We start from the raw sequence: 13,662 nt of genomic DNA, 5'->3' as shown, positions 1-13,662 counted from the left end.
TTCCGCCACGAACGAGGCGAGAACGAGTTTATCTTCTAACAATATTCGGACAATGTTAAAGAAAAATTCTTTTCCATTGCTTCGATAACGCGATTTTCAAGAATTTATTTTACTTTACTTTATTTTATTTTTGTGATAAATTGTGATATATAGAATTAGAGTAAGATATCGAGGAAAAAACATTCCATTGGTATCTGGAATGATACTAATGATGTAATTAACCTTTTCACTGGAACAGTAAAATTATTCTAGAAGAAAAATTAAAGTCCAGTTGAAGAATTGTTAATTATCAGAATCTTTTAAAAACAAAAAGCTCGAAGCGTTGAAAATATTTTATTTTTCTCGTTACTTTGAAAGTATTAGTAACGATGCTTTGTTGTCCTATATAATCCATCCCTGAAGAGTTTGAAGACGTTGCAAGAGGATCCATTTTTGAACCGTCATACGTAAAAATAAAAAAAAAAAAAAATATTCCGTATCTCTAATTTCATTTCATTCAATCATAGTAATTCTATAATTTTACCAACAGTTTGTTCGATTGGCCATCTAATCTCTCTTCAAATATTAAATGGCTCGTGCGCGTAGCATTCGTAGGACAATTGAAATTATTTTCAATGCTATGAATATTAGATCGATGAACGAGCAAACTCGAGACAGAAAGCGTAAAGTGCTCGAAGCGAGATCGCGCGATGAACTATTCAGTTTGCTCATCTCATTCGTATACTTCACGTACACTATATACATTTCGATGAATTTTCGCGCAAAGAGGGATCAAATTTTATCTCCATCATTCGCAAAACGCGATTATTGCCTCGAACGAATATAATTTCATAATTGGAGGTGTACATTGCGCGGGACTGACGTGGTGGAACAAGGATATTGTAATTTCAACAAAATTTCTTCTTTCACGATTTTTTCCACGAATTCATTTTTGTCAATCTTCTCGCTTTTTTTTTTTTTTTTTTTTGTTACTCGAAAGAAAAATTTATTACACAGTTACGTTATACATTTGAATTTTATAAATTGCAGCATCTGTAGAATTATTTTACAGAGAGGAATGTAAACACGAATTTTGCGATAAATTTAATTCGTCACGGTTAATTTTTTAATTATTTTCGATATCGATCCGATTTGATAAAAAAATACGCACGCGTCTAAAATAAGCCCCCCCTCCCTCCCTCTTACATTAAACGCATTTTCACTTGATTTTCCGATTGTTTTAACGATTTGTTTGCTCAACATCGGATAACACTCGATAAAATTGTTCGACTCTCTTGTTAATCACGCGATTTATTTAATGCGTAAGATCGTTCGACAAACCTACTCGACCGTGTATAATCCGTGTAAACGACTGTTATTTTATCAATTTATTTGCTCGAGAATAAAAATCGATTTTACCGATAATAATCAATGATCCTAATCGTATCGGGTCAAACGTGGAAAGAGATTCAACGAGACGAGAGTTTCGATTCGATAATTACCCCATTCACTTCGTATAATTATCTACGAATAATTAAAATGATTGAAATAATGTCGCATCAGATAATTTGCCGCCACTCGCAATTTCCACGATTTATAAATTAAACAGATGTGAAGAGATAAAACGAAACAAATTTTTTATTCCACTCTATTATTCCTTTTTTTGTATATATATATATATATATATTTATATATTCAAAAACTCGTATATAATGCTCCTTTCTTCGAGATACAATTTTTTTATACCTTTTCGTTAGTTCAAAAAAAAGGTAATTCGAACAAATGTTACTTGAAACAAATGTGATTTTTCATTTATGAAGAAAACGATATACCGGTTGGACCAAGCTATATATAACTAACTAAATTATTCTCTCGATTTTTTGAAACTCTGATATCTACATACGTGTATATAAACGTGGAAATTGCAACACGCTGTCGGAATATACGAGAAGTCGAATATGATTTTCACCGAGTGATCGATGACGATCTATGAACACGCGATAGTGTTGTCGTTGTTGCTCCTCGAATGCGATAAATGTCCGATTCCGTGTGACACTGGATTTATCGTTACACGAAACTCGTGACGTTGCATCGAGGAACATAATCATTTCCACTTGCGCGACACGAGTCGAGATGTTTCTATCAATAAAGGGGATGAAGAGAGAAATAGAATAAAAATTTCGCAGTTGATTATTTGATTTTAACGAGAACAATAATCTCGTGTCTGTCGCGCGTGTGCCGAGAATTAAAATTAAATTTGTCGAGATTTAACGAAGATGTTGAATTTGAAGTGTTAATTTGAAATTGTGAGTAAATATAGTAGTAAATATAGATTCCTAATTTTACACGTGTCGTTGACTTTTTATCTTGGCACTGGGAATTTTTTGTAATCATCAGTAGTATTGATCAATAGTATTTTAGAGCTTTTTTCTTTTTTAGTTTTTTTGGGGATCATATTTTTTTATCTTCTGTCATTTTCTTTTTTTTTTGGTTCTACATCTTTTCTTTGATTTCCGATTTTTGAATATTTTTAAATCCTTTTTTTATTTCAATGATGTTTTCTATTTATATAAAAATTTATGATAATTATATTTATTGTACATTGACGCAATATAATTTTTTTTAAATAACTTTACATGTCTATATTTCCAATTTATTATCTAGAATAATGAAAAATAAAATAATTGAATTCATCGAAACGATGGAAATTTATTTGAAATTCTCTTTACCATTTTATCAAACGCGTCGTATTTTTTTCCACTTGACAAAAATATCTGTCAATAAAGCGCACCACTTAATTCTTTTAAATATATATCTTTCGATAAAATTTTATGCTTCTCGCTTATAAGAAACGGATATATATATATATATATATATATCCATCTTTGGATCCTTCAAGCTAATATTTATCAAAAGAATAAACGGCGAACATTTTTCGCGATAAATTCAAATTGAAAGTAAATTTCATGCCTTTCGTACAGCGATTCTCATTGATTGTCAAAAATTCGAGTAATTGCGGATCCACTTGGATGGTGATCAAATTTTGTGATCAAATTTTGTGATCAAATTTTACTCGATATTATTAACACAAATACGAATAAGCCAAGTGAATTATACCACGTTTCAATGCCACAATATCGATTGTAGAAACGGAATTAGGGTTTAGATATCGGAAAAATGAACGTATCGCGTTGTTGATTAGCGATATAGCGTGAATCCGGCATTGAATTTCGGCAGTGAATTTCTGATCGGTGAAATAAGTGAAATTTTGTTCAATCAATGGATATCGATTATTCAGACTATGCGAATAATTATTCGACTAACGAGTAAATTTACGCACGGATGTTGCGCTTTGTTTAATTAATCCTCTGGGTTTCTCATTCGTTCATTGATTTGCTTAGCGATTAATTTTCAAAAGCGATCGATTTAACGCGCGAATGCGAAGCGACTAGTAATAGCGGATGGGTATCGTTGAACGAAGAAATTGAATCAATCGACCAACGAAAAATCTGATTAACATCGATCATTGTTACATATAATTACATCGTTGGATGCAAGAAGTGACAATCGTCAGTTTTAAAAGAATAGTCACAAAAAAAAAAAATGATGACGACCGATCTGAGCAATACGTTTTTCACATTTTTCTTTAACTATGAAAAAAATGAAAATCCAGTCACTTCAGAAATGTTCGTATCGAGATATCTATCGTCATATAATTCTTTCGATTCTATTATTCCCACAACTCAATCGGTATTCGAAATTCTAACCCCTTCTCGTCGCTACATTCCATTTCCCAAATCTTATAAAAAAAAAAAATATATATATATCGGGAACAAATTTCCAATAAAGTTTCCACGAAAGTTTTCACGCGGATTGGATTAATTTATATCGACCGAGACGAATGGAACAACAATACAAATCCTCCTTCCTAGCTTTTCCTGACACGTAAAACCGAATCGAATTATTTGACTCGAGAGGTTATTCGAGCTCAATCGAATCGAAAATCGAAATCGTTAACTTCGTATGCCAAGATATTTCGAGACGAGTTAACACTTAGGACTTCTATGTCACACATCGCATTTCTTACACCAACTCCTCAATGTCGAGCTACGAGACTTTCAAAATAATTTAAAAATGTTTTTTTTTTCTTTCAAATACTTTGTAATACTTTACACGATATTTTATTGAAATCCTCTTCTTAGATTCTTTTAAATGTAAATTAATTAAGGAGTTGTTGCTAAAAAAAAAAAAAAAAAATTAAAGAGCGCAAAAGATTAAAGTTTACAGTCGATAGAGAAGATACACACACACACACACACACACACACACACACACACACACACACACACACACACACACACACAAAAGCGCGCTTAATAATTCTTCTCGTATAAAATTCTAGATTCACGTAAAAGAAAGTAGAGAGAAGAATTTAGTAGATTATTAGATCGTAAAGAGGTATACTATTGGTATAAATTTTTTATACCGTTATTACTGGTGTTATTCAGATATAAGGTATAAAAGCGGCAACATCGTAAAATTCCCCCGAATTTTTTCCCGTATCCGAGGAGACAAGGCGGAAAACGAGCGTGGGACGAAGAGGAAAGTTTGAGAAATAAAAAAACTGGCGAAGAAAGTGGAAAGGTGGCGAGGAAATCGAGGGAGGCAGATTACAAGCTTGTTTTTAAAACTTCAATCGTCGCCAAAGATTCTATAAATCTTCCTCGTCGAATTTCAATTACTTTTTTCTTTTTTTTTTAATAGTGAAATAAGTGAATTTGCATGGCGGCTCGTGACTCATCGGATCATAATAATCAACGAAAATATTAATCTCGGATGGAAATGAGAACGAGGAGTTTGAAGCACGATTATTAAAACCGTCGATCCTCGAAAATTAAAAAGATCCACCAATTAACCTCGAAATCGGTTTAATTACACACAGTTATTTTGATTCACTGCGAAATTTCGACGTAATAATGTAGCAAAGAGTTCTTCCGAGAATTTATGCATCTTCACAAGTAGATAGAATTCATCTGTACGCTAAATATATAAAATATATTAATGTTAATACACTGTCGATAGAATTTAACAATGGAGAGACTCGTATAAGCGATCAATAATATTATCTTATAATGTATTGACAACTATTATAATCGAGTGCAGAAGTGGAAAATATTCATGGTAATATCATATGTATCCTCAATCTTTTTGAGACCGCCATATTATCAATAATAATCTTAACAAGCATCGTTTATAATATTTGACGATAGATAAATCGATAATTGATCATTGATCGTGTGCAGATTCGACAGACAACAAGTTCTTTTATCGGAAATTGGCTCGAAAAGTATCGCGATTAGTTGCAGAGAGAGTTTATACAACGTATTAATTCCGCGACGTCGAAAGGATATCGAGTCGCGAATAAAAACGGTGACCTCCTTTTCCACGTGTAAAACACGAAGCGAGCGATTTATCGTTTTCTTTCTTTTTTTTTTTTTTTTTGTATTTTATCGTTCTATTTCGAACGATATTGTATTTTCACTCGTCTAGCTATCGCGCGATTAATGGCATAAAAGAAATTTTCGAAGGCGCAACACGGTTCAGTAATATATATCTATTTCGAAGGATCTTTGCGCTCTTTATCAAACTTTAATCCATACGGATTTCACGCGAAGAATTATCCCTCGTTAAAATGATTTATTATCTTACCCTCGTCGCGGAGAAAAGTCGAGGAATCATTTTGATTTCGATTTAGATTATAGCCAAGCCTGTTTGATATTATAAATTCTCTCTAATATTTGATTTTTATTCTCTATTTAAATTATTCTTAATTATTATTATTATCAGTCGTATAATCACGAATTAAATGCGATTAAATAAATTTCGGAATTACGATCAAAGTCTCTTCCCCGAAAGTCAAGAGATAGAGACAGGAAAATAATGTAATCATATGATGATGTGTCTTGTGGGAAACATAAATTACCGATATTCAATTCTTGATAAGAAATAATCGATATCTAATCGAGGATGAGTTGCACTTGTTATACAGAAAATTCATTACATCCTACATAAATCGATAATGTTAAAATGGAGCTAGAACAGAAAGATAAATTATTTTTAATGATCACACGTTCATGTATATATTCGCCATTTGTCACGATTTAAGGATTTGGAATAGGTTCTGAATTCTCACGATTTGTCCTCGAATTCGCTATTACGGCCACTTAAGAAAAATTCAATGGCAAATAGAAGTTAATTTATCTTTCTACTTAATCCAACCGAGAATTTCGTTTTACAGTAATCCATTATTGCAGTAGTGTTTGTAAATGTGACTAATTCAGGAGCTTATCGTCATTCTTTCATTCGATTTGTTTGCTTTTAAACACAAATGCACGTGAATGATCGCTCTGTAACTCGGCAATTCGAACTTCGGCATGGATCGTAAAACTTCGGAAGAGATCGGATCAGATATACTTTCGTATCGTTCCGTATTTCACTTCGGCAATAATCGGGCACGGTTAAAAACGTTAATAACTAGATTTCGAGGTTACACAATTCAATTAGTTATTTAAAATATATCTTAAATCAATTTTATTTTTTTTTTTTTTTTTTTTTAGTTTTTAGATCGAATCTAATATGTTGGAGCATAAATTGATCTTAAATGCGAACTTATTGATATTTGACGTTGAAATATAGTAATGCATGGTTTGGGCACCTTTAATGGAATCATATTTTGTCCAGATTATAGCTATTACTTGCAATATTAAGGTATTTCTAAGGTTTTTAGTATCGTGGTTGAAAGCTTAAAACGTAAGCAATACCTTTAAATGGTTTTTTGCCATTAGTGTGAAATATCCGACCTATATGTACGTGGTGTGACTACGTGGGATTAAGTTAAAAAGTTATTATAGTAAATTTTCAAAAAATTTGAAGATTATTGGAAATTAGAAAAATTAATACGAAACAGATTGAAAATTGAATTATATTCCATGTTTTAACTGCAATACTATTTTTTTCTATCAGTTTCAAGATATATAGATCGAGAAATTTGATCGATTATGAATAAAAATAAATAATATTAAAGTAATAAAAGGAAGTCTATCGGACGAAGACAAAAAGTTTTCGTAATTTACTTTCTCTTTACCTTTGTCAGTATTATTTGTAAAGTGCTATTCCATCTTTCCACAATCGCAGCTCTTCGTGAAACATCTTTCTCGTTTATTATTAAAGGCTTTCAAACGAATCGCATTTCTCGTCGCTCAAAAATTTATTAATAAGCTACGCTTTAACGAAAATACTATTGAAATCGCTATTAAAATAAATATTTATCGATCATATTTCGTAGTTTAAATATAGTAGATCATTATGTTAATAAGTCACGTGAAGCTAACGAACATAAGTTATACATAGTCATAACGTGCATTAGGATATTAGAGGTCTCGTTATGCTCGAAGTGCCTCACTGATCACCGTTAGTATGCAAATCGCATGCCTCACGTTAGCATACGTGAGCATATATAAGAACAACAATAACTCTGACTTTGAAATACAATACTCATTAATATTCAAATGCATCCTTTTACCCCGATTAATTCGAATTTGACTTTGAGAAACTAATCATAATTTACTATACTTGTTATCATTTTTTTTTTTTTACTTCTTTCAATCCATCCTTCTCAGAATAAAATATATTATGGATAAAATATATTATAACTCGATCCAAGGGAGGATTTCAACAGCCATGAAAATCTTCGACACGTGCGTTATTCTTGTCAACGATCGGTCGCATAACTCTTCGAATTTGGTCGATAATTGACAACAATTTACACAGGGATTGGCGCAACCCGAATACGATAACCCTATTTATTTGCCGATATTCGAGCATGGCAGTGGCGTAAATCAATCAAAAGAGAAAAAATAGGCGACAAAAGGAGGAGAGCTTTCGTGTCGTTCTTTCTCGACAAATAATGTTGTAAATTGGATACGTGGCCATCGTCGAAATGTAAATTCGACACAGCGCATTCTTTCGAGGATTAAAGCGTTCGAAATAAGCGAGCTCGTTAATTAAGAAATTTCGAATGGATTCGTTTCGATTTTCCAGGTGGAACAGCCAAGGCGAAATTGTTGTTAATTAATTAATTAATTGTTGTTAATTGACCGTCAACTCTCATGAGTGGCTCTGGGAAAAAAGGCAGAGGATTCCTAAGACGAGGCTGAAAAAGAAGTAACCAGACACCTTTCCTAATTAGAGAAAACGATACTTGGTTAGTGGACGAATGGTTTCGCTGGGACGACGAATAAATAAGATGGATTTAAAGTGAGGAGAAAATTCGTGTCGAGCTGAAGGATCAATGGCGAGTGATTTGCTTGGATTTTTTCTTTTTTTCCAACAAAGGCATTAATTATCTCGAAAAAATAAGCATAAAAAAATTTTGAATGCTTTATGCACGAGAACTTGAAAATCATCTGTTGCAAAAAATATGAATTTTTGTATTAAATTTATGGTAAAAAAAAAAAGAAAAAAAAACAATCGGAGAATTAATTAATAGTTGTTCATAAACAATATAATTTGGCCAACAATACACGCGACTCGCATTATTCGCGCAAATTCTAATTACACAGTGAATTTAGAAAACAAATCCAATTTCATCGAGGTTGTACCGTAGAGAGCCGTATAATAATCCGTTGATAACGATTTAATCATGGTTCAACGTGTATCTACGCGAAGTAAATAAGCTATTAAATTTCCATAATCGCATCGATGGCTGATCCGTTGCGATCCGTAAACGCGTAACGCGTCGTTCCATCAAGGAATGCACGTAGATTTACTTTTTACACGAACGATTCTATTGATATTCAAACTTTGGTGCCTCGAATGAATAAAACATCATCGTCGAATGGTATTGGAAAATCCCAGGAGAGTGATAATAAATCTGTCCGTTTAAAATTCGTAAGTATTATTTGTACCAAATTTATAAGCAGTCGTTTTAAAAAAAAAATTTTACCCGATTCGAAACGTTCACCAAATTTTTGTAACACGCATTTTCTATGTACGCAACGATATATATATTCTTTCTTTTAACGAAAGATAGACAAAGAGAGTAGAATAGTTTCTTTTTCTTCTTCCATTCTATTCTACCCATATTCGAATAAAACATCGAACATCGAACATTTTTCCATCCTCCTCATTATGCTCATATATTTGTTTTTTTTTTTTTTTTATATTTACGATGAATACAAAAAATTGTAGGTACAGAATTGTGCACGCCCGTATAGAATGAACGAGCGAACAAACGAAATCGAGTTTGGCGCTTTTAAATTTTAGCACCGATGAACGAGAAAGTGTAAACCCTGAGAGCCCCCAGTTCATTTTTCACGTCGATATATCGCGCGAATCTCTCTGCCTATATTCATCAAGCCCGCAATTGGATTCCTTCATGAATTCTCTATCGATCGAATGCCAATGCCTCGTTCGTCCGGTTTCATTTGAAATGCGCCTTTTCTTTTCCCTCTCACTCTCTCTCTCTCTCTCTCTCCATTCTCGAATAGAAAATGTTCGTTTCATCGGGTAATCGAGATTAATGGGGGGGGGGGGTTACGGATCGAGCGTAACATGAGGGGGGGGGGCGTATGCAGCGAATGTTAATTAATCTTATACTCTTGTGCAACTTTGAAATTCGTCTTCCACGCGGCAGGCGTCCACGGAATTGCGACGTTGATTCAGGGAAGAAGAGATAGACTCGATGAATCTTTGGCGCGTCGTGACTACGCGCGTCAGACAATGAAAATTGAGATTGGAATTCCGGCGACGACGAGGAGCGAGAAACTGAGAAATTTCGAGGATTAGATATCGTGGATGGTTAAGTTGCCGAGATCAAATGAGACAATGAGTTGGGAATTTTTCACTCGATCCCTTCCCTGTTCGCCTCGACATATAACATTGTATGTGGACGTGGTAAATTAAATTGAATTATATAACCGTACACGTCGATTAAAATGCAAAAAATTTTGTGAATATGTTTCTCCTTTGATTTGATTCGAAACTTTTTGTCCTAAAAAAAAAAAAAGTAAATATTTTTTCACGGTTGATTAATATTCGCGAAATGTTCGACCGGTATTTTTACGATACATCTGGGGGGAGGGGGGGGGGGGAAAGGGAACGCGTGTAAGAGAGAAAGAGGAATTAGCGAAGCTTGATTGAATGCAACGTACCTTTTAATATCTCCTCTTTGCTGCAGGAAAGCATTTTTCCAATGATCTCTCTCGGTTGTCGTATTCATTAATATCGAGCTCAGTTTTGTTCTCGCTTGTGCAGTCTCGACGTTAAGCTTCCGAAGCTCTAAAAGAAAATCACCGTTAGTTTCTCATCGTTTTCATTTCAACGTGGTTTATTCATTTCACATGCTACGCGGTTTCTTTCCAGTCCAAATTACAAATTTTTCATGAAAACTTAAAAATTAAATCGCATCTCGTTAATATCTTGTGCATTTCGTGATATATTCGAAATTTATATTCAATAATTTAATTTGTAATTTTAATCCAAAGATGTGCCCACTCAATATCCTATCCTACATTATATCCTCGATTCAATTTTTCTTTTAATAAAATTTATAAGGGGCTTTAAAAGGAACGCAAAAAAGGAAAGTTCTTGTTTTGCATAATTTAAGGAGGATTTAAATGAGATTTGGAAAGAAATGTCATATGTAGTAAAAAGTCATTTTTTTTTTGGTTATATCGAAATATCAAATACGTTCAAAGTGAGTACACGACGAACGGACGAATCGGATTGAATTTCATAAATTTTCGAAGAACGCATCCTTTGCGGAGAATAATTCGATCGAATCAATTTGATTATGCTTCATAGAATTCGACTGTTCTATTTAGTGTTAACGAGCTATGTAGAATTTCCGGAATGTTCTTTAACGCCACTTGATACGTATTTCCCATGTGTCCTCCATTATTCACTTTATGCTAACAATGTGAAAAGGATAATGGGAAGATGAGGGGAATATTTTGCCTCGGTTGAAATCGTGCGAAGACTTTTATATCGTCTCTTCAAGGAATAAAATTTCATTTCGTTCATAAATTTTATTTTACAAATTATCCGCTATCACTTTCAATGAAAAATGTTCGTCAAACAAGAGATTCCTTGATCGAGCATAAAAAATTCAATATTCGTAAATGAAAAATTCAAATACTTTTAATATTGCGTATATTTTGCATGTTTCATATAAGCGACATGAGGATATTCAATTGTAGATAAAACAGTTTAAAACAAATGAACGTAGTTTAAAGGAGTGATTTTTCAAAAGATATCTTTTAAATTGTCTTTTTGTAATTGACAATTAAAAAATATCTACTAAAATTCTCTGAGAAAACTAGATTAAAAACGTATTAAAATTAGCGAAACTTTGAATTGCTGTAATTTCGAAGATAATAACTTCCGGTATATGAGTGAAAGACCGTTAGAAGCATGGAAACTTTTCTTAAAACGCTTTAAAAAGCTTTTTCGTTCATGTCGTTACGACTTCCGAGATATCATCGTGAAAAGAAAAGATAATTTTTAAATATATATCTTGAATAGAATTAAATCCTATTAAAATTAGAAGAAACTTTGAACCGCTATAATTTCGAAGATATTAATTTCCGGTCAACGAATGAACGATCGTTAAAAAGAAGAGATTTTGCTTTTTAAAACGCTTTTTCATTTATTTCGATACAACTTTCGGTTCCCGAGATATCATCGTGTAAAGAGAAGAGTAATTTTTAATTTTTTACCATTTCCATCCTTGTTCCAAATTTCAGATAAATGAAAAATATATGCGATATGGAAAGATTTTAGTATTTTCAAAAAAAAATGTAAATCACCGAATCTATTTATAAATTAGACACCATGGAGATTTTGAATTCTTATATCTTAACAACTAATCGAGATATCGAGAGATAAAACAAGAAGTGATTTCAATGCCGTACTTTTTCTCCGTACATTTTCTGAATGTGCTTTAATGAAATTTGCATAAAAATCCGCAATCTAGTTATGTAACTTTAAGTCTGAAAATTTTAATCATATATTTGAAATCAAATACCGTACTTTGAAACACGATGATCAAAGCTCTATCCATTTTACCTATCTATCTAATATCTTAATAATCCTTACTATAATTAGATCCTGCAACTTCACCGACATCGTAATCGATCTCAACGCTACGATCTCATCGCTAATGATTGAAATTGAGTTGCGCGATTCAATCGAATTGGAAATTGACTTGGACATCGTTGGAAATTGGAGATTCACGAATAATTATCAATAATCAAGTATTAATTTACTTTTACTTTATCATTATGTTTCGTACGTAAGCTTTACAATACTCGAGTTTAATTTCGACGATCAATTTTTTTAAATTATAACGATACAACACGCCAGAGTTAAAGAGGTGAATTGAACTTTTTTCCCACTTTTTACGAGAGTAAAATTTATTAAAACTCACCTTCGTATTCAACTTTCATACGATTGAACTCAACTTCTTGGCGAGCCTGCGATTGCAAGTTGATTTCGAAAGCTCGCTCGAGCTGGAAAAACTTGCCGCTCAGTTCGTGAAGATTCCGACGCAATTCCGAGGCTTCCGATTCCCTTCGTTGCAATTGTTCCTCGAGATATCGTTGCCGCGAGTCCATCCTTTCAGTAATTACTTTAATTAAGTCACCACTTCAGCCTGATCCAGTACGAACAGACACCGACTATTAAACCGAGAAAACGTTCTTTCCTAAGTTTAAAAAGAAAACTTATTCCTTCTCTCGGAAAATTGTACGGCGTTCACAGGTTTCACAGGTTAAAATTCAACGAGGCAATATTAGCCTAGATTCGTACGTATCGTCTTTACTCACACACGTCGTGTCAAATTCGTGAAACAGCAAATACGCGTTATAATGGAAACTCGAGAATAATCGTTGATTTTCCAATCCGATTGACATATTCTTCTAGAATACGATCGAACGCGGTGTCGCAGGGGATCGATTCGCCTTGAAGTTGGGCACAAGCGCTCGAGCCAATCGACGCGAGCAATCGATTAGAAAGAGGCAAACGCGAGTTCGATGGATCAACGTTCAGTTGCGAACGACCATTCCAGCCGAGCGCTCGGCGATTTTACGCCAATTATACCTTCGTACGGAACGAATATCTTTTCGCGAATATCGCGAAAGTAATCCGAAGTAATTTCCATTATTGTATATTCTTATCGCGTATGCACGTATTCCGTGATTAAAATATTCCGATCGGATAAGAAAATTTCCTTTCTCATCTCTTCCATTTATTTCAAAGTTGGATTAGCATAAATTCATTTTTTTTACATTACCAATCTTGAACGTTTTATTAATATTACGTTATTCGTGTATGGTAGATAATTAGATAGAATATAATAAGGCTTTTTGTTCTTCTACACAAGTGTCTCTGTAGATCACGAAAAGAAAGTGATAATTTTCCTCGTACATTCTTCGCGCCAAAGAGAGAGAACAAATGAACAAACAGCGATCTCTCTTTTTATGATCGCAAAGAAAGAATATCAGGCGTGATTATAAAATTGAAAATATTTGAAGGGAGTGGGCGAGGAGGACGAACTCATTATCACGATATCCCATTTGCGAACGCGGGATGGAACGCGGACGGAAATGATCTTCTATGTTTCAC

The 13,662-nt window shown here is 33.4% G+C and overlaps 1 protein-coding gene across 2 annotated transcripts in view; it reads right to left on the bottom strand.

The window, feature by feature from the left end:
- Window positions 1-12,953, bottom strand: part of LOC122716554 (protein PFC0760c-like) — a 26,747-nt gene extending 13,794 nt beyond the window's left edge. For both annotated transcript variants that reach the window (XM_043939749.1, XM_043939751.1), the window contains exons 1-2: window positions 12,467-12,953; window positions 10,191-10,317 (exon numbers count right to left, since the gene is read on the bottom strand). In XM_043939749.1, coding sequence (XP_043795684.1) covers window positions 10,191-10,317; window positions 12,467-12,653 — 314 coding nt within the window. In that variant the 5' untranslated portion in view covers window positions 12,654-12,953. The remainder of the gene's footprint in view (window positions 1-10,190; window positions 10,318-12,466) is intronic.
- Window positions 12,954-13,662: the final 709 nt, after the last annotated feature.

Source organism: Apis laboriosa, unplaced genomic scaffold, assembly GCF_014066325.1.
Source record: "Apis laboriosa isolate Shangri-la unplaced genomic scaffold, ASM1406632v1 scaffold47_cov149, whole genome shotgun sequence".
Lineage (NCBI taxonomy): Eukaryota > Metazoa > Arthropoda > Insecta > Hymenoptera > Apidae > Apis > Apis laboriosa.
This window is presented reverse-complemented; position numbering and strand designations above follow the sequence as displayed.